The sequence below is a fragment of the Cyclopterus lumpus genome, chromosome 8 (assembly GCF_009769545.1).
Source record: "Cyclopterus lumpus isolate fCycLum1 chromosome 8, fCycLum1.pri, whole genome shotgun sequence".
NCBI classification, from domain to species: domain Eukaryota; kingdom Metazoa; phylum Chordata; class Actinopteri; order Perciformes; family Cyclopteridae; genus Cyclopterus; species Cyclopterus lumpus.
In genome coordinates this window covers 5703810-5730073 of record NC_046973.1, presented here as the reverse complement: position 1 = coordinate 5730073, position 26264 = coordinate 5703810, and the positions used below count along the sequence as shown (strand labels likewise).

The 26264-nt window shown below is 42.8% G+C and overlaps 1 protein-coding gene across 4 annotated transcripts; it reads right to left on the bottom strand.

The window, feature by feature from the left end:
* Positions 1-6298: 6298 nt before the first annotated feature.
* elavl3 (ELAV like neuron-specific RNA binding protein 3) lies at positions 6299-17824 on the bottom strand. 4 transcript variants are annotated; one of them, XM_034539333.1, is made up of 7 exons: positions 17816-17824; positions 11186-11402; positions 10988-11091; positions 8688-8841; positions 8325-8553; positions 7405-7443; positions 6299-6647 (listed from the first exon to the last, which is right to left on the bottom strand). In XM_034539333.1, the coding sequence occupies exons 1-7, from the start codon at positions 17822-17824 to the stop codon at positions 6299-6301; spliced, it is 1101 nt and encodes a 366-aa protein (XP_034395224.1). The 4 variants fall into 4 exon arrangements, with proteins under 4 accessions (XP_034395224.1, XP_034395225.1, XP_034395226.1 ...); XM_034539334.1 differs by having other exon boundaries at positions 6299-6626; XM_034539335.1 differs by lacking the exon at positions 7405-7443 and having other exon boundaries at positions 6299-6626; positions 8325-8550.
* Between the last annotated feature and the right edge of the window lie 8440 nt (positions 17825-26264).

Below are 26264 nucleotides of genomic sequence, written 5' to 3'. Positions count from 1 at the left end.
AATACTGCTGGCTTCCAAATAAGGTGCGTGCGGTTTTAATTATCTGTCGTAGTATTTATTACATATACTTCTAATATCTCATTGCTGTCAAAAGCACATTAGCAAGAGCTGTGTAAAAATATTTAAACACTGTCGTTTTCCGCCACTAGGGGTCTCTCAATCAAAACAATAACAAAAGAGGGAGTTTTGTCATGAAGGAGTGTGGCATCATGGGAGTTGTTGTCTTCACCAATGTTGCCCGTTAGAATTTCTTCAGTGCTCATTGTTCAGGAGGTTTCTGCTAGATTTATCCGCAGAGCACTCCTCCTTTCCACAGCAAACGGACCAGTTGAACCATTAAAACCAGTGAAAACACTGAATGAAGCAGTTTCATGTTAAAAACTGGTGTTCCTGCGAAGGCTGTTTGGGGGACACGGGGCGTCCTGGAGGGGCTGCGAGCTGAGCTGCCGCTCACATTTGCTCAGCTTGTTTCTCTGATAACTTAAGATGCAGCTGTCCAATGACTACAATCCTTCATCTGGTTAAAATATATAGTTAAATAGATTTTTAAACTGGATTAAAACAAATTTCAATTTGACAGCTTCTGGCTGAAACATGCTCAAAGGAGATACAAGGCGACCACATTATCTAATTATAATTAGGCATTTCTCTGGTTTTGAAAAATTGTAGGAAACATTTGGGATAATGTAAGTACACAACGCAAAATATATAACGTAGGTCTCGTTTGCTTTTACATTTTAATGAGGAAAATGTACATTATACCTTTTTTTTAAACTAAAGCAGTGATATATTGTGTTCTTTCTTTCATACTTTGCATTCATTTAATGAATATGAAATATATGGATACTTAGAAAAATGTATCATTTAACTAACTGGAAAGCATAAGGAAACAACTTTGTCATAACATTCAATGGTATTGTTTCCACAGTCAATAAAAATTGGGTCACTCAATATTTGTAACTTTTATTTTATTTTTTTCTGGCATGTAAAGTACAAATAATTAAACAATTCCATGAAAAAGTCTTCAAGCGTCTTCAGCTGAAATCCCAGTAATAAATATCCTAGACTAAACTGAAAGGTTTATTTATTTTTTTTCTTTGTTAAATTTTGACATTGTTCATTTGGTCATGTTTTGGAAGTATGAGATTTTGTATTTCTTCAGCTGACATTGGTGCCAGCAGAACTGTTTTGATCATTTTCACCTTTTTGATTTGTTCTACCATTCCAGGAAAATGTAAAAAAACATCACTAAGTTACTGCGTCCCCTCTTCTAAATAAATAGACACAAAATACAGTTGGTTGAGAAACAGAAGGACCACTCCCTCCCCCCCCCCCCCCCCCCCGCCCCCACCCCTCCACTACCATGCAGACTCTCAAGAAAACCTTCCTGCAGCTGGTCTGAGCTCTTGGCATCTTAGTTTCAATAGCACAAATTGATACAGATGATCTCAGTATTACAATGCTTTTGCAGAAATAGAACCCATAGTATCTTTTTTTTTTTTTTTTTTTTTCAAGCCATCAGCATAAACAGGAAAGCCTCTTGGGAGCTGAGCAAAGCTAGGACGGCCCCCCTTTTGTTCCCGGCTGGTTGCTTGACCCTCGAATGGGCCAACGCCTCGCTACAGGGGCTGTCCCGCGCCTCGGGGGTCCACAGAGTGGTTGAAAAAACAAGACTGTGATTAGATTAAATAATTAAAAGATTTTCATTTAACAAGACAAACAGAACACAGGCAGTAAAGGCATAACATCTAGCACACAGCATGTATGTTTATACACTTCAATTAGTTAAATATAGCAGTGCATTCTTTGACTATGGAGAACGTTTCCAAATCGTACTTCTAAAGCTGTTTTTCTATTTGTTCCCCTTTTTTAAGAAACAAACTGGTGTAACCACAATTTTGGCAAACTTAAAATCTTTTAAACTTGCAAATATAATGAAATAAACCATAAATATACACAAAACATACTTTATACGAGGCAATAATAATAATCATAATAAATAGTTTTTAAGTTAACAATAAGTTAAAACTACAAGCTTAAAGTCGCCCAAATAATACAAGTTTGTTGGCGCTATTTTGAATTTTTTCTGTTTAAATTATTTTATGTTGCAACAAAAGCTACCACAGACTTTTACAAACACAATTGAACACAGTTTGATTGAAATAAAAAAATCTAACTAAGTCTAAAATCTGCATACACTGTAAAAACTGCAACTAATTAAATAATGGAAGAAAAATAACAAACTGTAGCCAATCAATGCAACCAAACATGATCTTTGACCCATGTGTGTTCTCTATGGCAACATCAACAACACAAATACACTAATTTAACAAGTGAGTCCGATATGTAAATGAAATCAATAAATTACAGGTAAAAAATGATATTTGAAATTGACATGGGCTAAAACTGATGATATATTAGACAGTATTCCTTTCAAGGTCGTTGAGAATTGCTCTATTAGGTCAGCCAAATATGCAGTTTGTTTGAGCTTGCATGGTCAGAGCACAAATTAGGGGGCTGAGGAAGTGATTATGGAAATTTACAGATCATCGCTTGTTTGATTCTCTTAATAATGAGTCTGCTCATTTGAACGTTTTTGTCTGAACTTTTAGCTCCTTTCACTATCCCGCAAACCTTTTCAGTGTGACGTTTAATTTCTTTTTTTAAAAATATATATCATTTGTTCTCAGTCAATATAAAAACAAAGCACATTGCACTTACTGTTCCATAGGAAAGTTTTTTTGTCTTTTTTAAATGATTATTGTTGTTGCTCAAGCAGTGTAGTACTGTTTCCTGCCATAATCCTTGGCTCTCTACTGTACATCCGGTGTAGGTCTCTGTATCGACTGTGTATGAGGGGTTATTTTGGGCTGTGGGTTTTGGTTTGTGGGTTGACTGTACGACATCGGACACGGCCGGGTAAACAACCCCAGCTGCGGCTCGACGAGGCCTGTTATCTCGCTTGTTTCGTTACGTCTATCACTGGTCCCACCGAGTGATCTCTTTCAATTTGCTCGACCCAAAAATAGCTAAATTAGTCCTTCTTCTGTGTGGTCCGCTCTGGACACGCCAGCAACAATCATTCAGAGTATTTTTCGAGGGGGATGAAACAGTATAAGTCAGATCGAAAGATGCCAGAGTAAGTGGTGCAATGTTTTAAAGGATTAAATTGGTCACAAGACGAAGCAGATGATATAAATGTGTGTGGGGAAATACATGATATGGACGCATTCCGATTTTTGTTTACCTTTGTCAAGAGGTGAATTTATTTATGATATGCTTTTTGTTTTTTATCATTCGGTGTGTGCATGAAATTTGTGCAAACGCGATTGCTTGCAACTGTTTCATTTGAGCATTTGGTTTAGTGGATATAGGATTTACAAACTGATATGTGCAACTTAGATATTCAAAAGCAATGATAACTGAAATTGTAGAGGGTCCTTATTCAATAAATAACATAGATTTGTACAGCAATTACTCAGGGAATAATATAGTTAGTCTTAATTTATCCATCTTGGTACCGACTTGCAAAGCAATTCTTTGGCAAAAATCAAATCTATCTAATCGTAAAAGAATCATGCTCAGTGTTCATTATAATTCTGCATCACGGTTTTTGAATCTGCTTTTTTACCTTTTTTTTAAAATTATTTGCAAGCAGCTATTGGGTTTTCCAGCTGGGCAACGAGCCGGTCTCACTGCAGCTTCATCTGGGATTCTCAAGTCAAAGAACTTCACTTCACTGCACCATCGTTGAAGCAACACTGTACACGACTTCAGGACAAGAGAGGAGAGTGCGTCTAAGCACTCAGAAGTATAAATGTGTTTAAATGTATGTGGTTTCTTTTCAGATTTTTACATCAAATGTGTTTCTGTTAAGTTAGTTTCAATCAATGTGATATGGTTAAGTTTGTACTAGATACAATGTTCCTTCGCCCCCTCCCTAAATCCCCACCCATACACCGCATGCTTATTCCCCCTTGCTCTGCAAAGATCAGAGGGTTTAAAATAAAGCCATGCGATGTCCCAATTTTTCCAAGCTTAAGAATCTGTAAAAATTCAGCACAAGGTCTTCATCCTTTGTATGTATAAAAATAGATTTATCTCTAATGTAATCCTTTCAAAGAGATCGTCCTCTTTGGCTAACACAGCGTCATTTAGAAAAGCAAAAGCAAAAAATGTCTTGAATATAGTTGACCTTATTTAATCTATTATCATGTGCAGATGTCTTGATATTGACAGACATGAGCTCTCCCCGTGGTAAATGTAGACAGGTTGGCCTTAATGTTTCATCCAGGGTGCCATAAATAATGTTTCATGCAATTTGGGTTGGGGATATTTTGAGAAATGCTATTTTTGTTTTTTAGTGCCAAACAGATCTGAAGCGAATAAATAAATACCTCTCTGTTGTACACAGACGTATTATTATAACACTTATTTCCAGGCTTGATGTTGTACAGTCATCTTTTGAGAGGGCAGGAGTTCAAAGTTTTCTAGGGAGCTTTTTAGAGAATTGAGAGGTTTTGAATAAAACTGAGGAGCATTTGGCAAAGCTGGAGGAAATGGTAATCTTTCTCCTCAGAGGATCGGCGATCATTTTTTAACATTGCCCGATATTGTCGCTCACACACACACACACACACACACACACACACACACACACACACACAAGACTCTAAGTCAGTTTTTAAACGTTCAGACATTTGGAACCGCGTTCCTCTTAATCTGCTCTTTGCGTGTTGTTCACGAGGGAACGGTGGAACATTCAACCTTGTTGTTTCCGGGGAGGCTTCGTTCTGTTTACCAGACGGAAGAATAATACCGGTGGCTCTTGAGTTTTGCTCATCGGTGTTGCAGACCGGCCTAGGCCGTTGTGTGGTTACTTCTAGCAGCTACACGGGTCCCCATAATATCCCTGCTTCCATTTGTCTAAATTAATCTAAAGACTTTTCTCAGGCGAAAACATGTCAGCAAGGACAATATAATTTTGGATGTGTTGTTTTTCTTTCTTTTCTCTTGACCTCTTCACAACCAGCTGCCTTCCAGTTAAATGGATAGCACACTGAATGATGGCTGACAAAGCCACGCTAAGTCAAATGGCCTGTGGATAATAATAATGATAATAATAAATAACAGGTGCAATGAAATAATGATGCAAAAAGGTAAAGAAACACCGGTATTCTCCTTTTTCGACGCGGCTGTGTGATGGTGAAACGGTTTCCCCCCCTCCTCCGACTCGTCGTCGCTCTCCTCGCCCACTAGAGATTTTGCTAATGAGCGCTGTCACCATGGGAGCACTGCCACTACTGCTCTAAGTTCACAGACAGTCTGCTTGAATTCCATCCTGAGGATAGATTTGAAGAAATACAGGGAATCTTTATTTGATGTTCTTGTGGACTAAATATATCACCTAGTTATTGAACTGTGTACTCTAAATGTTGTCCGGCGTGAGACTGTGAGGGAAAGAGGGACTCTGACTCTTTTCTGCGACCAGTATTCATTGGTTCGCCTAAATCTTATTGAGTCTGAGCTAACGAGCTCACACAGGGTAGAGAAACGGCCTTTACGCTAGCCACCACCTAATTCAGGTCAGGAAACAGTAGTCAAAGTTTCTAGAAAATGCTTACATACTCGGCTATTATAACCACCTTAAATATTGAATATATAGTAATATTTTTAATAGACGTATATAAGAGAACACTGTTTTTTAATTTCATTTTCTTTGATCTAAAAAAATCGCTGATTCAAAATGCCCAAGTGTAAAAAAGTGACTACATCCTCTCCAGCAAGATAATAGGAGAGATGGTGGGGTAAGAGTTTGGGTAAATTGCACATATTTGTTCATTTAAATTGTTTTTTTTTTGATCGTTTTGTTCATCGGTTGTCATTATTTGCCTGAATTCAATCAAAGCAGTCAGTACACATTCTCTGTCACATTCGTTAGACTGTCTCCTAAATAGATAGCTCTTGCCCCTACCCAACAAACCAGCTACGTACCCCTTCTAATTCAATCCAGGCAAATACAGGGAAGGACTAGCATGTTGTGTAAAGAAAAAAAGAAAAAACTCCACTAGTGTGTTTGTTTGATACTCTGACTCGTGTATGCTTGCGCTTATGGGTATGTTTGCTCATGTCTGTGCGTGTCTGCGTGTATCTGCATGTTTGTGATAATATATTATGGATTTGTGTGAGAATGTGTCAGAGAGAGACTCAGTCCAGGCCCATGTGGTGGCACAGGGAGCTCAGGTGTTGCTCCCTGCAGGTGGAAGGAGCTGGTGCCAGCCGCCTCTCTCTCTCTTTTTCAGGCCTTGTGCTGCTTGCTGGTCTTGAAGGAAACCTGCAGCACGCGGTCGCCCAGGCGGTAGCCGTTAAGGCTTGCGATAGCCATGGCGGCTTCGTCGTAGTTGGTCATGGTGACAAAGCCAAAGCCCTTACATTTGTTGGTGGTGAAGTCACGGATGACCTTGACGTTGGTGACGGCGCCGAAAGGCCCGAAGAGCTGCCACAGGACGCTCTCGTCCGCCTCGGGGGACAAGTTGTACACAAAGATGCACCAGCCGGCTCCAGTTGGACCGGTGAGGTTGACCCCGGCCAGGCTGGTCATGCTGTCAATGGTGATGGGGGAGAATCTGGGGAAGAGAGTGGGAGAGCTACCATGGGTGTCATTCTGAAGTTCCACACAGAATTCCCTTCTCTACACTGTCTCTCTATAGGCATGTGTCTGTGAGGAATTATTGGAGTCGGGGAGGACATCATCTCCATCGCCTCTGCTGTGCAGTAAGTAGATAAATATGTGTGGGCGCCACAGCGGCTCCAAACTATCCTCATACGAAATGACACTGTGCGCCCTGAGACACAGACACCCACACAATGTGAATATTTTCTCTGCTGACCAAAGCCTCTGCAAGAATTAAAAAACACGAATCACAATGTTCAACAGAAATCACGGTATTGAACAAAACACAGAAACCTAGAGAGGGATGAAAAGCAAATTGGAATCAAATCATACACAAACTGGAGCAAAAAGAGGAGACGCAAACGAATCTGGTATGTCCATGCTGGTGAAAAAAAGGGGACATTAAAGCAACTGAAACTGACAAATGTTAGTTCATAAATAAAGACATGTAAATTATTTCTATTAATTAAAATAAAAGAACGAAAAGGTTCAACAAAGCCATGCCAGAATACCCTGCCGTTAGAAGCTTGCATCATTGCTTATTACAATTGCAGATTGTATTTTGTTGTCTGGGCTGCTTCTGTGACATGGTTTAAATGGGCAGTGGGTATTAAAAAGTATGGCCGTTATCTCTGATTTGGAGATGAAGTCAGCAGGCGGTATTCCAGGCACTTTGTTTGAGGGTTTTATTTTGGCATGGATGCTTTTGAAAATACACCTTTGGCATTTACCTCTTGACTCCGTAGCTGGCGTTTAGTAAATTGTCGAGTCTGCAACGCAAGAGGGAGAATGAAGGGGATGCAGAAGTTAGTTATGAGATCTACAAAGAAGGGGGGCTTTCAGTTAACATGTTGCTTCTTCACCAGCTGGCCTCCAGAGGGCATCCTTCACTACAGCGAAGTCCCAAACCATCCAACCACAAACTGATGCCGTGTAAAATAGACCTGCGAGTATGTGTCTCAGCTGGTATTTATTCTTCAGTTGGTTAAGCCTCCACAATAGATTCCCCTTTAATAGTTTAAATGTAACATCTACTGGTTATAAATACGTATCCATACACTGAGTAGGTGAGCACTCCTAACCTGAGAGGGTATCTACTAACTGTTTGCAAGGTTCCATGAAAATATTTAATAATGGAAGCCTTTGACCTTTGAACCTTTTTCAAAAATTACTGGCAATTTTACTCTTTATGACGCCTATGTGGTATAGGCAAACTTTAAAGGTTCAGTGTTATTCTTCTTCAACCAAGATTTATTTAGAAAGCCTTAGTTTTTGATTGTATTTGGAAAAGTCTGGTCTCTTACATTGGTTTTGAGCTGTTATTTGGATCAGGTCCCTTTCCAAGTGAAGGGATCATGCTGCAGTTTAAAAGAAAGTCAGAGAGAAAGAGTGAGAAGGAGGGACAATGCAATATTGTCAATTCCTTCCGTACTGTAAAGCTTATAATATTGCTTAAAGGAACAGTTTACCAATAAGTTGTGTTAATATTGACAGAAAATGTTTTCTTTTAATTTTTGAATGTTTTTTTTCGATTACACAGACGTCCCCATAAAATTAGACCACATTTTTGCTGTTTTCCGGGGCGTGCCACGTTATCTCATTTGATTTTCTTCTCTTAGTGTGGCGTGAGGGTTGCCAAAAGGTTTAGTACCTGAAACGCTGAGTCTGGTGGTGCAGGGGCCCCGTGTAGCGGCGGGCAGCAGTCTGGTACAGCTGAGTCAGTAAGGCCTGGCCCGTCTTCTGGCTGGGGTTGTTGGCGAACTTGACAGTGATGGGCTCGGCGGCACCCAAAGGCTTCTGTCCGTTCAGACCTTTGATGGCCTCCTCGGCTTCGTTTCGCTTGTCAAACCGGATGAAGCCCACTCCTCGTGATATGCCTGCTCCGATTGAGAATACAAACCAATGTTACTACCCTTGGCATCGCGGACCGCTGTGGCGAACCTGTCTTTCATTCACGGGGTTGTTGGAAATGGCCGCTGGAGTGACAGCGTGGAGAAGTGTAATATGGCTATACCTGTGACTTGGTCCACTAGGATGCGAGATGTGATGATGCGACCGTATTGGGAGAACAGCTGCTCCATGTCCTTCTGGCTCATGGTTTTAGGGAGTCCACTCACGTAAAGGTTGGCATCACGAATAGATGCCGAGCTTGGCCGGGCATATGATACCTATGGCGTCGAAATAAAATCAATCAATGAGTGCATTATAATTATATACGCCCAAATCCCAAATGTGTCTCAGTGGGATTAAATCAGAGTATAACAAAACAGGTCAACTCAAGGAACATGTTAGAAAGTCCTGATGTAACTGTAGTGAGTTCTCATCAAATAGTCCTCCTTGTGACTGCTGCTGATTCCTCTCCACAGACCCAACTGCCTCTGGGCTATCTGTGGACTTAATCAGTGCCTTTAAGCTCGCACTCGCGCCACAATGAGACCATCACAGACACTAGAAGACTGTAACCATTACCCAAAGTGAAGCCAGTCATCAGCTAACAAGCCCGAGTGGTCAGCTTTGCTTTGCGGTGAATCACACATCAGCCTCAGTTGATGTGTTCTTCCTGAATCCACTGGTGACTTAATTAGGGGCACGGACGTTTTCTGGTGCGTCTGTGTTAATATCCCTTTTGGGTTTTCTGTTCGCTTTTTCACATACCACATCTATCTAATTTATTGTAAAAGGACCGTGCACTCGTTTTCGATTTTGTTGTTTATGGGAGCATGTGAACACACGTGTGATAGATAATCCAGTTGGGTGCATTGTTTGTCAGTGCTTGTGTTTGCGTGTGATGGAGAGACAGAGTGAGTGTTGTCTGAGATAGGGCTGAGCTGCCCTCCTTGTCCTGCCTCTTTCCTTTGTCTCTATCCTCTCCGGGGGAGAACAGCTCCACTGGCAAACAGCAAACAATGTGAGTGCATCACAAGACTTGCAGGAGGCTCGACAACTTTTTAAACACTCTGTTCACACATATGTATTGGTGTGATAAATATCATTCGCTGATCTTTGGAAGTATTTGCAGCTCTCGGATGGACTTTGCTCATTGCACACAGGCTGTTCGATGCCAATGAAAAGGGCTTGTATATTTCAGATGAATACAGGTGTTCTGGATTTCATCCATCAGTACTGAGGCACCAGTGTCTATTGTGTACACAGACGGACTGTATGAGCAGCAGGGTTGTGTTGTGTAGTGATTAGGGTGTTCTGGATGAGTCAGGGGGGAGTTGCTGTGTTCGGGGAGCAAAGGCTGCCCTATAATTAACCCTCTCCCTGTCGCTCCCACAGTACAGATGGTGCCTGAAGCCCATATGGCCTCTAATCCGGTCATTGGCATTCTGCTCTCCGAGCTACCCCCTACTCTTTCTACTGCTGCCCCCCCCCACCCTCACAGCCTCACCCCTTTCTGTTAAAGCCTCCTGCAGAATCAGAAAGATAAAACTGGGCTATTGAGTAGAATAATAATTTTTCCGACATCTGAGAAGTTCATTATTAACAGAGCGATCTATGTATAGATACATCATATGAATAATGAATGTCATAACACAAAATCAACACTATCGTATAATAATTGTCAATACAGTGCACACTTTTACTACCTGGTTGTTCCAGAGTAAGAAGTATTGAATGAAATTATACACAAATATACATATTTTAAAGACTGAATCCATTTCTTTTCCTGCTTATTGTTTCAGTCATTGGTCAGATGTAATGTCTGTGTTAGTTGGCAGCTGTTGGAGGATCACCTGCTCTGCTCTTTCAGAGATTTGATTTCTCAATCCTGCAGTTTGTCTCAATCTTTGATCTACTTTGATCAGGTCGGGGGGACATGGAAGGAAGTCGTGTCTAATAATAATATTCCCCCTCTTTCCCTCATCTGATTTTGGGACAAAGAAGCCCCCTAATTAGCCCAGATTGGAGGCAGATGGGGTAACCAGGACTGACCCTAGCGCACCGCAGTCAGACTTCCTAATTACATTTCCATCACAATAACCTCTGCATGCTGTCCGCCCCTTGCTTTCTGACCTCCACTTTCTCCTGCTCTTTTCACCCTTTCTCTTCCTTTGTTCTGGCCACCGCTCCCTTCTGCCTCCTCCTCCTCCTCCTCCTCCTCCTCCTCCTCCTCCTCCTCCTCCTCCTCCTCCTCCTCTCCATTTTCCTCCCCTCCCTCTGTCACGTCTGTCGCCACCTCTCTTAACCCCCCTCCCCCCCTTGACAAAATCTCCACTTCCTTTCTTTTTGTCTCGGGCGTCTTCAAGAATAAAGAAGAAAGAAAAAAAAAACTAGAGTGAATATTGTCGAGCGGAGCGGTCGGCTCACCTTGATTGTTTTAGTCTGCAGTTTGAGACCATTGAGTGTGTTGATGGCCTTATCTGCGTCATTTGGATCCACATAGTTTACAAAGCCATATCCCAAACTCTGACCTGGACACAAAGAACGAGACAGTGGTGTTAGTGATTCTCAAAACCAGTCGTGGACGATGGTTTCTTTTTTTCCAAGGTGGACAAAGCGTTGCACCTGTGATCTTGTCTCTGACGAGCTTGCAGGATTCAATCTCTCCGATGCTACCGAACAAACTTTTGAACTCTTCCTGGGTCATGTTCTGAGGCAGATAGTTGACGATCAGGTTGGTTTTGCTGTCGTCTGTGGAGCCATTGGTGCTAATGACTGGGCCATTAGGCAGACTGGTTCCGCTTGGACCGTTGGACACCTGGGTTTCCATGGTGCTGATTATCTGCTGAGGAAGAGGGTGGAGTTAGATTAATAGTTCACAAAAGAGGCACAATAGCACACAGCAGATATATGGCCTTATAAATGTGCATGTGTTCATATTTAACATCTAATACATGCATAAATATAAACGACGCACGCAGGCTGCCCACTCTGTCACTGTCAGAGGGAAAGGTCAGGAATCAGCATTGCTAAAATGGATACGAGGTCTGATTTATTGCCTCCCCTCCCCCATTTTACAACCCCATCCTTCCTCCTCTCTCGCTCCCTGCCTCTGGTCCTGCAGATGTCACGGTCGCCTTTTCCTTACTCTTACCCTCCCCCTGCTCTCTTCCAGGGTCAAACCTCATTACATCATTACACAAGGATGGATAATAGTGATGATGGAGTGTGTGGATGGCGAGAGGCTGGGGGAGTTTGGGGCGGCAGGGGTCGAGATGACGAACAACGGGGAGAGTGACGTTGTGAAATGGATTTTGAGCTCCATGAAATAAGGGAATGTCATGGTTTGATAGAGAAATAAGTTCCGAACTACACGTTTGTCCTTCGTGGTCAACTGACTTTTGTTTTTGAACGTGGAGTACGGGTGTGAGGTGTTTGTGTTGCTCTGGAGTACAGCATGTTGCTTAATTTGATCCACAGGGGCTCCTCAAGGATAATCTGTGTGGCCAGAAACAAAACTTCATGCTCCACTTTCCCTTTCCCTTCTCCTCACACTCTCCCAGTTCTCTGGATCATTGTTTTCAGTGTAAGTCAACTTCGAAAATCCCTGCAATAAGTATAAGTAGAAAACATGTCTAATATACCAGGGGTATGGACTGAAAATGTAAATTGTACGTCTTGTTTTATTGTGCACCTATTGGCTTTTTAAATTTGTATCTGTGTTATTGTCATGTTCAAACATCATGAAATTAAATATTTGATTAATTGTACATATTAAATACATATACACATGTTTAAAGTGAGCTTACCCTTGTTGACTCAAGCAACTAACATTTGTTTTTACATTACCATGTGTGTGCATTTGCAAAATTATTGAATTTTGAATATGTTGATGCATTTTGAATGTCTTTATTCCCTCTCACAAACAGTTTTGATGCATAAACAGTGTGCTTGTTGTGCCATAATGTAAATTGTTATGTCAGATTGTGGGTTGGAGTTGTTGCAAATCCCTTAACTGGCGGTGTTATGTTTGGCAATAAGTCCAAACCAGCAAAGGGACTTAATAAGAGAAAAATAATCCTTTAAAAATGATATTCAGTAAATGTCCTGACTTGATAGAGAAATACTGTAGGAAGTATTTACCTGGCAATTAACCATCATAATTTCCCTCAGCTATCCAATGTCTTTTAAATCCACCAACATGTTGTGTTTGCATTGGGCTATGTTTCTGTGTTATCATCACATGGCTCGAATAATTCATTTCTTTACGTTTATGTGCCATTTCATGCGCTCTCCCTCCTTCTCCAGCGTCTGCGTGCGGTTCGGTCTAACCTGCCTTTTCTCCTCGTCTCTGTGACCTGCCGTCTTGCTTTGAGCCTCACCTCGTCATCTCAGGTTGCCCAGGTAACCGCCTCTCAGAGACTGCATTGCTTTAATGGCCGAGTGGCTTTCTCGCTTTCAGTGTGCATTTGTGTCTGCGCTTATTAGGAGCAGATATACAGGTCAGATGTTTCTCCTCCAATGTATTAATATTGTATGGCTTTGCAGGAGCAGTGAATATCAGCAAGTCAAATTGATAAAGACAAGAGGAGAAGGAACACAGTGACAGAGTTAAGACAGCCTAAAAATAAAATACTTCAGATTCACATCTACGCACAAAGGCGGTGCAACATTGATTGCAATCTGTCACAAGATTTTTATGCACTGGCTAAAATGCCTGCTGACTATGTTTTTCATGCCATTGTGAATTATGATACGATTTAACACTCGTCGACAACCAAAGGTAGAAACAAGCTGCTGTGTTGTATTTATTGTACACTGCTATGTGTCGTGTGATGCATCTGACTAACTAGAAATATGAGCAACTGAATGTGTCCCGAATATGACAAAAAGCATTTTGAAGGGGAAAAAACTAACATATTAGGGCAAATTTGACTCGCCAACTGAAATAACCCTCAACATGGCAGAACACACATCCCCAGTGAACAGTGTGAAGTTATATAATTCACAGACCCACTGAGTAAAGGGCTGGGCACACAAGAGTGGCTGACACAAGCAACAAGATTACGAACAGCATGCTGTGAAACAAATAGAAACGATACAAAAACAGAGAGGATGCCGTCATATTTCATATTCCAACAACAAAAATCAAAATAATGTGGTTTGGAGTTTGGTTTTCAGTAAGCCCATTACTATGACAACGAGACAATAAATCATTGTGATGCTGTAGCCTACAAGAGCAAGAATAATCCTAACACGCCCAGTATAGATCTACTCCAGGCTCCAGACAATAAAAACGTACCGCATGGCGTACTGGGCGCAAATATAATGTCCCCTTCTTACATACTTCTTATAGGCTATCTAATAAGGATAAAAACCCAGCATGCAAATTATATTTGTCCCGCACTCTATTTTTATTTTATTTTGAGGTTCTGTGAGATCTCCCTTAATATTTAATGTACTGCATCAGCATCGCCCACACATGGTCCCAGACTTGCACGCAAACAAGAGCCCTGCCTCCTCTGCCAAACACATGAACCCAGACTTGCACGCAAACAAGAGCCCTGCCTCCACTGCCAAGCACACGTACCACCGCCACCTACACTGTACACCATTAAATTACAAAACGCAGAAGCATTGCATGACTACATTTAAATGCAGTCACTGTTCTCTTGTCTTCGGATGCTTATAAACCGCTTCCCCCAATTCATGTCTGCTCCAAATGCAGCTCAGCACTGGAGGCTATAATGTACGGAAGAATACTCGTCTCCACAGTTTAAGTCATACAATGAGATATGCTACATTACATGTTACAGTGCACTGACAATCTCTATGTGAATGTGAGATGGAACAAGAGAGGAAAGGGCATGGCCACCTTCAGCATTAGGTTTTGGCACACAGTTCCAGCAAAACAGATTTGGAAATTTCTGTTTTTGTGTTGATTTAAATGAACTTGTATTGTGTGTATAACGTGTACTTTAGTTCTCTTTGTGTTAACACAACTGATCATCAAATCAAAAATGACGATTGAAGACTTCACCACCTGGATCTTTCAAACTAACAATGATGACAATGATTTCTCATTGTAACATGTAACCTTGTCTCTGGTCTATATGTTATAATGCATTATATAAAGGTTTTCTTTCTGGAATGCATGAATTAAAAGCTATAGGCTGAAGTGTAAATGAGCCCTTCTAAATAACACAGATTACAGGATTATCCCAAACAAAGGGCATTAGCCACACTCTCTGCAGCTTAAGGGATCATGGTGGCAGCTGTAAAACAACAGGACGACAGGAGTCACAACCCCCGTCCGCCATGCACCGAGGCTCCGTCCTATTCTCCGCTCCGCAGACTAAAAATAAACCATTTTCTAAAAGATTTGAGCTCACTGAGTGCACGCGCTGCTTTGATAAGATGGGAGCAGACAAACGTGTCCTGCGAGTCCTCGTAGCATGCGGGGCGCTATCCAGCGTGCTGAAAAAGGGAGTGGCTTTCGGACGGTCTCGTTTGAGGCCACACGGGCCCGTGGATAATCCAGCAAAGAGCACCGAGTCGTTTGTATTCTATATATTCTGTTCACTCTGAACAACGTTGTAATTCGATTAATTAAGAGGGTGAAAAAAAAGTAAAACATATGCGGCTATTTAAATACGGCAAAAATCCCCTCGATTTCTCTTGTTATTTAACCCCCTTTAAATAAGAAAAAGAGGCAATACTCTGAGCTCTGCAGGCATTCATGAACCGGAGCGCCTTTTTGCTGAATAAACGTATTGAAACGAGCAAACAAAAGAGCCACCCGTTCCTCCTCTTCTCTCGCAGAGGCTATGGCAGCACTATGAATATTAATGTAAACAGTGGCGCTTTGTGTCGTGGCCAGGGGGCTGCAGGACTCTCCGGGAACAATGACTGTTACAGTTGCCAGCCACAAGTCAAAAAACGCCACGATAGGTCAAATAAAACATCACCAATGCGAGATATTTAGTTGCTGATTTGGACCGTTTTCCCCTCAAAGCGTTAACAGTCTTGTATTGTAAGAGTTGTATTTTAAAAGCTGGCTTTAACTCGGCGAGCACAATGAGAATGGCCATATACATGGTCAGAGAAAAATATGTTTTTTTCCCACAACGCTGATAAACTTGTCAACCAATATTAACAGTATTAAAGCTGTACATCATATTTAAATTGTGTGATACTTGAGCCCAAGAGATGAAGGGCACATTCATCTCTTTCTTCCCTAAAGGTTGAATATTTGATAGATTTGATAATTACATGAAGTCGATGGCAAACCCCCGCTTACATAACATAATTACATTTAACGTCTCATATAATTTAGACTGGCCATGTCTTAACTGCAAAGAAACAACATGAAGCCTTTTGATTGTTTTTGGACTGAGAATAAAGATGTTCTCTAACCTAAATTATTTACATTGAACTGTATTTTCTTTCTTTTTTTACAAACTTGGCATCAACAGCTTAGACTGGTTTACAGTGATGGCCCCGACTGCCCTTGTCCTTGAATTGTGTAAGTGCCTTGGATAGGTTATCTGACTCAACGCTTTTATTTGCTTGGCACTGCGGTACAGGCATGGAGGACTGCGGACCATGTGGAGGGGAGCTGTCCTCTGTCGGTGGGATTCTGTGTCGTCCTGCGTGTGACAATAGGTGATGCACAACAAAGAGAAAATAAAACTGGGATTGGAGATGTGTCAAGTGGACAGTCCGAGTCCCGCAGGCGATAAAACAATATGCTGTCCACCTCCATTTTGCCATTTTGTGTTGCCCCCCCCCCTCTCCCGGAGCAATATTCAGATACATTCAAATCCAGTGAAATGAGATGTAGAAGTTGTTGATGAGCACAACTCCTTCTCTCACACCCTGTTCCTATGTGTTCAATTATGTATCTTGTGTTGCTATTCGTCACAGCCTGACATTTTGCCACGTGTCGATATAATTCCAATTCTAATTATTAATTCCATAATTCCACAAAACTAAACTGATAAATATATAGTTGTGGATTGTTTTTAAGTCACTTTTAATAAATGTGGGTTTTAACACTATACGGTTTGACTGAACAGCATCCACGCTGATACCTTGGTTTCATATTTATATTTCCTGGCTTCTATAATTAAATGTAAATCTGTCTTAATTGTTCTATTAGATGTCAACCGTGTCAAGGAGCAACGCGGAGTAGGCCTGTCGAGGCTTCAAGGCCCTCGTTTGGTGCTTTAAGTCCAGCAGAGACACGCCCAATCCGGCCGTCGGCTCAGAGCGAAGCTAATTTATCACGGCTCACATCCCCTTCTAGCCGACACGCGCGACGCAAGCATGGCCATCTTGTACATATGCGATGTGATACTTGGAGGAAATGCGCTTAAAATGGAGATGTCCGTGCGCGTCCTCATACTGTCGCGGCCTAAGAGAGATTTCCAGTCCCATTCACTCGGTTGCATCGCAACGAGGACCCTGAGGAATTTGGACTTTGTGTGATTCAATGCAAACCAATGGATGCGTAATCTCCCTCCTCCCCCTCCCGGAGTGACTCGACCCTTTTTTTTTCTTCTTCTTTCCTTTGCCTCGCTGGATGGGCCCTCAGCCTCCGAGGCATCATGTTTTGTCTCACAAACCCCCGTCTCCAGCATCCTTGTGCTGCACCAGGCAAAGAAAGCCAGTCCCCCCCCCCCCCCCCCCCCCCCCCACACACACACACACACACACACTGAACCAGCGCCTCGTCGCCTCTCTCCATCTCCGTCATCGCAATGCTGCGGAATTCCTAAATCTTGACTCCTGCATCATTTAGTTAAAAAACAAAATAATCAAAGCGTCGACGTGTAGGCAGTCGAAGTGGCACCAAAAACGTGAAGGCTGTGCTATCTAAAATGGCAGGAGAACGACTTTATCCAGCGCGCATGATGACTGCAGGCTGGAGCGCAGCCGGCATGGCGCATCACTCCGTATGAGACTGCTAATTGCCGCTATCGATCGTTAATCCTATCATAATAATACGGCATTGCACATCGGACAAAAACATAGGATACCGATCCCAAACATCCTCTGTGCTCCGGCATGTGGGCAAAGTCACGGAGCTCCTTTTACAATGACATTTATCTCCACTAAGTGTATATATATATAAACCTGTGTATGTCTCCATCATATGTGTACATGCATATCAGAGAGCACAAAGGGATACAATGTAAGCATGCTGCTACAGCACCCCCTTCACAATTACAAGAGAAATGGAGTCATACGTACAGTAACCATTCTTGACGTACAATGAAAGAAATCTAGGTCCTTCTTTCTGCTGGTCTTGAAGCTGGAGGCTGAGTCTCTATGTGCTCTTCAGCCTTTCAATGATATGGCCCTTGTGTTTTGTCAGGAGTCCAAATGAAAAGGAAAAAAAAAAGAAAAAAAGGAAAAAAAATACAATCTTCGCCAGGGAATCTCAGCCCTCTGAGATTGTAGGTGTCCTCTATAGGATGAAAATGAGGAGAAAGGGGTTTTCTACTGGATGATGATGAGGGAGAGCGTTCTCTCCGAGTGGCGTGGGCGATGGTTCAGAAAAAAAGAGAAGCAGTGATCCTCAGCAGGGTGTGTCCAGGGGAGGGTGTTCTGGTTCTGCTGTTTTTATGTGTAATTCCCTGCTCCTCTCGCAGTCTCCTTCTGTGCCTCTGCTGCAATGTTCTTCTTTTATGCGTCCTCCTGGCTGGCAGAGCGCGCTGCTGATTGGCTAATTGTGCAGGGAGGGTACTACATGGCAGCCATTGCAATGCGCTCCTCTCCCATTATCCCCTTCAGGAGAGATCACCAAGAGTCCCCCCCTCCCTTCCTTCTCCACCCCTGCCCTTCCATCTCTCCACTCCCCTTTTCTCCCTGCCCTTGCTTTCTTTCTGCCCCCCTCTTCACACACACACACACACACACACACACACACACACACACACACTCACACACACACACACACACACACACACACACACACACACACACACACAGAATCGAGTGAATAGGGCTCCACCTGCACTTTCAAAACAGATGGGTGCAGCAGAAGACAGCAGACTTGTCTCACTCATTCCCCACACTTTGCACTCACTTCTCGCTCAGCACAGCCCTTTCCTTTCTCTCGTATTCTCCATTTAGGTCTATTTGAAACCATAGCAAACACAACTTCACTCCTCAGGCCTTTGTCTTTGCAAATAAAAGCGATTTTGAGTGTAGATCGGCAGACTTCCCGAGTCCACATTCTCTGCTCATAATCACAGAACTGAAGCAATGGGGAGGAAAAGACAACATGTGCAATGATTAGGTGTGAATTGTGTCTACAAACAAAGCATTAAATCCATAATACGACTAATGAGTGGATGATTTCTGGACCTCTCGTATATGCAAGGCAGATGGCTAGCTAGCTATCGGGTCAGGTGCAGACATGATAATCAGATGCCCCCCTGAATTAATTCTAGTCTATTCAGTGAAAAGTTGAGAAAGGTACAGTTGTAGATATGACCGGGCCGGCTTGAATGGTCTCTTCTCTTTGCTTTATGAACAGAAATGTGGCCAGCAGGGATATCTTACTTGATGACGTCTATGAATCCCCTTCCTGAGGAGTTCTCACCCCTCTCTGCCCACCTCCTGCTGCTCCCTCCTGTGCGGTGAGTGCTCACTGAGACATGCTTTTTGGGCTCATCTATAATGCATCCTCTGCCCCGGGACATCATGTGTGACAAATGACCTATTTCTGTGCAGACCCCCATAGGGCCTTGACCCGAGGGGGGTGGGTGTGCGTGCAAGTGAGCACAAATCAGTGTATGTTTGTTTATTTGTGTTTGAGTCTAGGGTGGTCATGTGAGGAAGTGAGATAGTGATAGTGGTTTTATCAAACTATTGTCTCTTGTATTTTTTTGTGTCCATGAGTGGACAAGTGGTGCTGAAGTGAGTCCTCCTGCAACACTAATCCTCTCCTCTGCTTTGCACTCCCTAACTGACCTTGAAGAGTCCTCAGACGTCTCTGGCTTTAAGGAGTGATGGTGCGAGGGTGGGAATTGTGTGCATCAATGCCACTGACCACTTGCCTTTGAAGGATCTGTGGACGTTGTCGGTGCTCAGATGAAGACATAGCACAGGACATGCAAGTAACTCATTTCCTCGCACTTTATGCTTCTTATTGTTTCTCCCGCCTTCGGTCACATACCCCCTCTTTCTCTCTGTCATTGTCCTGCAGCTCTCTTCCAGTCAGATTCTGAACATGGGCCCTGTCTGATATTTTACATAATTGCCTTACATAAGTAGCAGGCTCGGCTCAGAGCTTGGATGATATTAGCGGAGATGAATATTGCATGAGGAAAGCACTCGTTAAGCGTTAATAAGAGGATAGAGATGGAGCCCCACTGTCAGTCTGTCTTAACCCCGCCCCCCACCGTTCTGTCAAGCAGTGACTCAACTCAGCCTGGATGCGTTGGAGCCTTTGAGTCAGTTTGTTAGAGAGGGAGGACGAGTATGTGTGTGTCTGTGTGTGCAAGTGTGTCTGTGTGTGTGTCTGTGTGTGTGTGTGTGTGTGTGTGTTTCTGCCGGTGGTGTATGAACGTCTCTGAGAAGAGATTTGGTCATTAGGTGCTTGTGTTTTTTCCGTTTTGTTTGGTGAATAAAAGCGGCTCTTGTAACACAAAAGCACCCAGGTCCATCGACTGACTGCAGCCCCACTTATGGTTCACACTTAATGTGAATAAATAGGCTTAATTGTGGCCCCTCATTAGAGCCCTGGTTAGTTGCATGGCAGCTGAATCCTCCCTGTGGGTAAGAGGGCATTTGAAGCGCCTATTGTACATTACTGAATCAAAGGATCAAGCATTGGTTTTTGCTTAAAAGCCTTTTTGTTATTCTACTGATTATTTTCTTATTGTTAAGGGTTCCTCCCCTAGTGGTCATTAGGCGTCTTGTTGCAGCGGTCCTTTTCTCTTAGCATATCATGGAATGCTCCTTGGTGCCAGAGGGATAAACTCAAAGCATTTACAAAATGTGTTTGCTGATTTTGAAGTTCATCAGCACACAGACAGAATATACAAAGCAGCAAATCCAGTAAAAGGTGCAGAGACTTGCATATATATGTTATGTAGCATTTTAAATCGTCTTTTTATCTCGTCAGCGATACCAGAACTGCAGGAATATGCCAGGAGTGCAGCATGTAAATAACAAATTCATTATCTGTTTGAACTCTAGATAGTAAATACTTTGTAAATCACAAAAAAAGCCCTTTAGGTCTGAATTCCCTAGCCTAGCCTTTTCAGTTTCTCATCTCTATTATTCTTGTGTAGTATTACGTCAAAATGAATGCCTGTTGCCATTGCCCTGCGGTAAGGTAGTGGCCCTGTGTATGTGTGTGAAGGAGAGAGGAAGAGAGAGAGAGTGACACTATGACAGTGTGTCTGGGGGATGGGGAGGATGATTCAGCCTCAGGTCTGGTTAATTCAGCGGTCTCTCCACTAGGCTTGGCTCTTGGCAATTCAGGGGTTTGTGGCAGCAGCAGTGGAGCAGTTATTGCTTTCAGGAAAGGATCCAAAACTAAATTAGCCTCTTTTTTAAAAAGGACATTTGTTGATAATGGCAACTGGCCTAATTCAACCCTTTATGTATTATTTGGCAATTTTCTCATGGTCTCCCTCTTGGGTTCACTCTTGCACTTTCTCTCCGTCTCTCTTTCTCTCTCTCTCTCTTTTCTCTTATATCTTTCTCTCCCTCCGTGTGTCTGGGTGTGTTGTCTCTGGGCTATTATTAGAGTAGACAGGCTGGTGGGAGGAAGTCTCTGAAGTAGATGCTCTTGTCATCTTTTTATTTATGGATTATATTCTTCTTTCCATGTGCCTGTTTAATTCTCGGTGAACCTGTTATCAGTCTTTTTTTTTAATGAATTCGGTGCAGTGTGTTCGTAACATTCTTATTATTTGCCGGAAAAAAAAAAAATCGAGGCACCGGTGTATATATTAATACGCGGCAATCATAACATTACCTGTGTGTGTCTGTGTGTGTGTTCAACTCGCTTCGAGGCAACAGAGACCACGTTTAACGGAAAAAAACGTTTAAAATATAACGCCATGGTTATTAATCTTTAATTTTGTTCTGTCTGAGTTGGTATCTAGGGAGCAACTTTAAATACACAAAGCTCTTAGACATTCTCTTTGTTTTTTTTCTCGCTCCTTTTTCCTGCTGAACAAAACACACAAGTGACAGACAACGGATAGAAGAGATGCACGTATGCCAGCTTCTGTTAGGCGGAGCAGTGTTCAGCTTCATGAGCTGTTTAAATGCCCCGGCAATAAATAATATAAAACATAACTCCTGCCTCAACCTGAAGCGTGCAGCTCGTGCTTTCATGTCACATTTGTTTTGTATTTACTTGACGGAGAAAGAGTTTATTATAAGATAGATGATGCATGGCTTTCCAAATGTAATATGAGAATATTTCTGAGAGAAACTCTCTGGTTTAGCCATGGCACTCTATTCCCCCCTCCCTCCATCTTCATCCTCTTCTCCTCTTTCAATCTCTTGCTCTCACTCCCTGTAGTCCAGCTCTCTCCCCATCATGGCCCTCCCCTGTTTTGGTAACAGGAGACTTGAAATCAATAGCACATTAGTCTGGCCGGAAACTCTTGTGGAATTAAATATGAATGACTGAGATTGCAGCTCTACCTGCTGCTGAAAGAGATGCATGATGGCTCTTGGGGATATGGGGTTTTTAGTTTTTGGTTCCTCCCTCCAGTAGACAGCCAGGCCATTTTGTGCTGTTCTTCCAGCTCGCCGGATCACTGGGGCTACAGTAGCTTGTTGTGTCGGAGATCAGTGTGGAGGGCTGTCGACTTTGATAGGTATTGTCGAGGGTTGTCGTTTCGTCCTCTGCACTGAACGGTGGCCGGTCCGATGGCATAATTTGGTAGAGCAAATGGGATTGTGGACGTCACAAAGCCGCGACAGCTCAGAAGGCAAGAAGAATCAGCGGGCCACACCCATCCTCCAAACACAGCAGCAGCACCATTTAAATATGAAAGAGCTCTCTGGTTATTAGCAGATTGCATCTTACTTTTTTTTCTTCTTCTCTCTTCTCTTCAGTAATTCCTCCAAATACAATATGTGCTGTCTCTTTCATTGCGCGTTCAGCTTCGCAGCTCTGCAGATTCATTCTGGAACTTTTTACATGCAAATTTCCGTTACTTGGTAGTGTTCCATTTTCATTAAATGGTTCACTGTGTGTAAAGTGCAATCATTTCTTTGAACATGCTGTTTGGCTTAAAAGCATAATTTGCAAGGTGGTTGGAGAGTGCTGGCTGGTGGGAGGAAAGTAATATGAGACAAAAAGCCACTGCGTATGCTTCTGGGAATTGCTAGAGGCTTGGGCACCAGTAAGCTAATACACAGAGATGATATAGAGGTAGATGTATTTGTGAGCTATATTTTATCCCATCAGAGATGAAACGGTTTGTGACAGATGGAGTGATATTGTTCCCCTGTACGGCCCGTGAGTGCGGCCCCTCCTGCTTTCCCTTCCTGACAGATGTAGGGGGAGGGCCACAGTGCACTCCTCTTTCTTTCAATTGATTTGGGTGCTTGAACCCGTAGGGACTGGAGGATGGTGGTGGGATGGGGGGAATGGTGATGGGGCTTTAGTTGTTTCCTGCAGCACAGGATCCTGTAAAAAGTCTAAAGCAAGTGCTGTGAAGAACTCATAAACATACAATATGCACATATCTGCATATACTCCAACATGGAGAACATTAATAGCAATGTGCTCTGCGCACTGCACTGAGGGGAGCTGGAAGGGAATATTTCCATAAATCTTGGTTAGTGAGTGACAGCGTATGCAACCATGCATGTAATGTAGGCAGAAGAGAAAGTGTGGCAGTGCATAGTGGTGGCTCAGCCTTATGTGTTGCTGTGCAATATACATTCAGTTGATTCTCTACAGTTGATCAGTTAATAAGCAAATAACTGCAACAGATTTTTCTTCTCTCTGAAATAGCTCAATATACTGTTTTGCGTCCAGAGGGGGTTACTACCAAGAAGTGTAGGTTTGTGTGCTTTGTAAAAAATATGCAGATTTTAAGTGATTCAGCAATGATTATCTTTAGCCCCACCCCCTTGGCCCCCAAAACCCCTGACTGTAGGATCACCATGAGGAGAAGAAGCAGCTGTCTGTCTTGTAGCAGATGTATCCTGTTGCTATACCTCACTCTCTGTCCCCGGAGGGGAAAGGTCAAGACAGGGGTGGAGGTCGAAGCAGAAATTCTCCTGAAGATGCTACATGTTGATGCTTTGAGAGAAACAAATAAATGAGCATCTGCCTGCACGTTGTATAGGACACCGCCACCACAGGACATAGATTAGATTCAGCATTATTGATTGCAATAATCAGTTTTGTGTAATTCCTCCATCCTGCTTGAAGAGCAGCTGAACTAGGAAGAGCTAGAAAAGACATCACTATCTATCTTTTTTTAAAGTTGTTAGCTATACAGTTTTTTCCTTTTTATGCCAAAGATAGATTGTGGGTCTTTCCTCCTTTTTATGAGTAAACGTTGTTCAAGTTTTTACTGCTGGCAGAGTAATGTCCTGGAAGCAAATCCCAGCCAGAAAGTGGTTAATGATTTTAATAGGACTCCCTGGTGGGGTGGGATAGAAGGGGGACGTGCCCTGGCCACGGGCGTGTGGCGGCCGAGCAGGTGGATGACGAGCAGCTGAGTAGTGGGCTCCAGGGGGAGGGGGGGGGGGGCTCCATTTTGGAGGACTCTTGGGGTTGAGAGAAACCCTGAAAAAAGGCAACCCCATCTGGAACTGAGGTGGGGGCTCTTGTGTGAAAGAGATCTAGTGGGTGGTGTCTGACACTCTCCCTTTTGTTCTTTGGTAACACAGCAGTGATGGTGGTGGTGGTGGTGGTGGGGGGGGGGACTCTCGCTGCTGTGGGGGCTGGGCGCTCAAACAATAGTGCCGATCTAGGAATTGAAAGCCTTCGATGAACAGAAAAGCAAGGAGAGCAGGCAGGGAAGGTGCAGACAGAAGGATAAAGCAAGCATGGGTTCAGCCCACTTATAGGAGGTGGCTTTACCAACCATTCAAGGACACTGCAATGTCACACACACATAGATTATATCTGCTCAATGAATTCACACTGAAATATTCACAGAGAATCCTTTAAATTATATGTCATCATGCCAGTTTAGCTGGACATATTTGAGATGTATGTACATATGAATGCCCTGATTGTCTTTAATAAACAATCATGGACTGCACCATTGCACAGTCAATTAGAATTTGCTGAACCTTGGAGAAGCAGAGAGGAAAAAAGCTGAGTTTTGTCATTGTGATGGAAACAGGTCTGAAAGATGGATCATTTATTTTCATCAGCTGTGTCTATGGACCAGACTCATGCCTGCTGCGAATCTGATGCTGCTCTGACCGCTGCTCCATGCATAAACATATAACCCCAAGATGTCTGTCCTTGCTCGGCTTGAGCCAAGCCTCTGTCACGCAAGGATAATTCTACCTCCGTCTCCCATCTTTCCATTTTTAACATCCCTCCTGTACAATTCATGCCATTCATCAGCCATCTCACAGAGGACGGCCTGAGTACCTGCAGCAGCTCTCCAGGGTGCTGAATAGGACGAGTGTGGGGAGTGAGTGGTGGGGGGAGGGCTGCTGCAGCAGCGAGTATTGCTATATGAATTCCTCATAGTAGGAATGGGGGTATGGAGTGATTGCAGGCAGGGAGGAGGGATGTGTAGACGTAGACATGTCATTACAATAGACTGACAAGTCCTCCATTAGCGGTAAGACTCACTGACGACGTCATTCCTCATTTGCACAAGCAGACAGAGAAAGGGCCTGTCTGATATACAGTTTATTTATTTCACCTACAATAAATAATCCAGAATCCTTTTTTATGGCAACTTGTTTTAGAACTGTAAGAAACACGTCATACTCACTAATTACACACCACAATCACAGCTAATGTTAGGCAGTAGGCCAGTAAACAAAGCTGCAGCTATTTTTCTCATATCCTTGTAGAGGTCAAATTTTGAGGACTGAATCTTAAACAATCAGTGAGGCAAGGCTTTCTTTCTTCTCCAATCATGGTAAATAGCCCCACCTGCTGGTGTGCTCTCCGTTCAGATATCATGGCGTGCAAGCAGACCCCGAGATGACGCTAGTGTGCATTCATTTTCTGCTGAGATTACATTTATGACCGTCCGTGTGAGAAAGAAATATAAAATATAAATTACTGAAATACACAAATAGGACATTTCATGGCAGTTGGTTTTATGAGTGTCAACGTAATTTTGCTAAAGTAAAGAAATAACCTCTAAAGCAGGGACAATGAGAGAGTAACGCAGCCGTGGCTTGAAACTTCTTTTGTCATTCTTCCCATATTTTAAACAGAAGTGAAACCCTAAACTTGTGTGGCTATGCGCCATTAACACGTCGCCGTGAACCGGTCGTGTGAGTTTACTTCACGGACAGATGGTTGATACAGCCACAAGCTGTTCAAATAGTGGGGACGAATAGTAAGACCGGAAGTAAAGTAAAATATTACACTGACCACTAACATTAAACTATATGAATACACTCATTTGACATTGATACATTTATATTAAAAGAGGCCTTGAAATATATGCTATAAATATATGCTATTTTTTATTTTCTATTTTATTTTGAAGTGTAACCGGAT

Bases quoted from the DNA above. Each gene is read 5' to 3' on its own strand.
- elavl3 (XM_034539333.1), bottom strand. The intron at 11,092-11,185 runs GTGCAACGCTTT...CTTTGTGTCCAG, and splicing joins CGTCAGAGACAAGATCACAG to GTCAGAGTTTGGGATATGGC. The intron at 8,842-10,987 runs GTGAGCCGACCG...TCGACGCCATAG, and splicing joins TGCAGACTAAAACAATCAAG to GTATCATATGCCCGGCCAAG.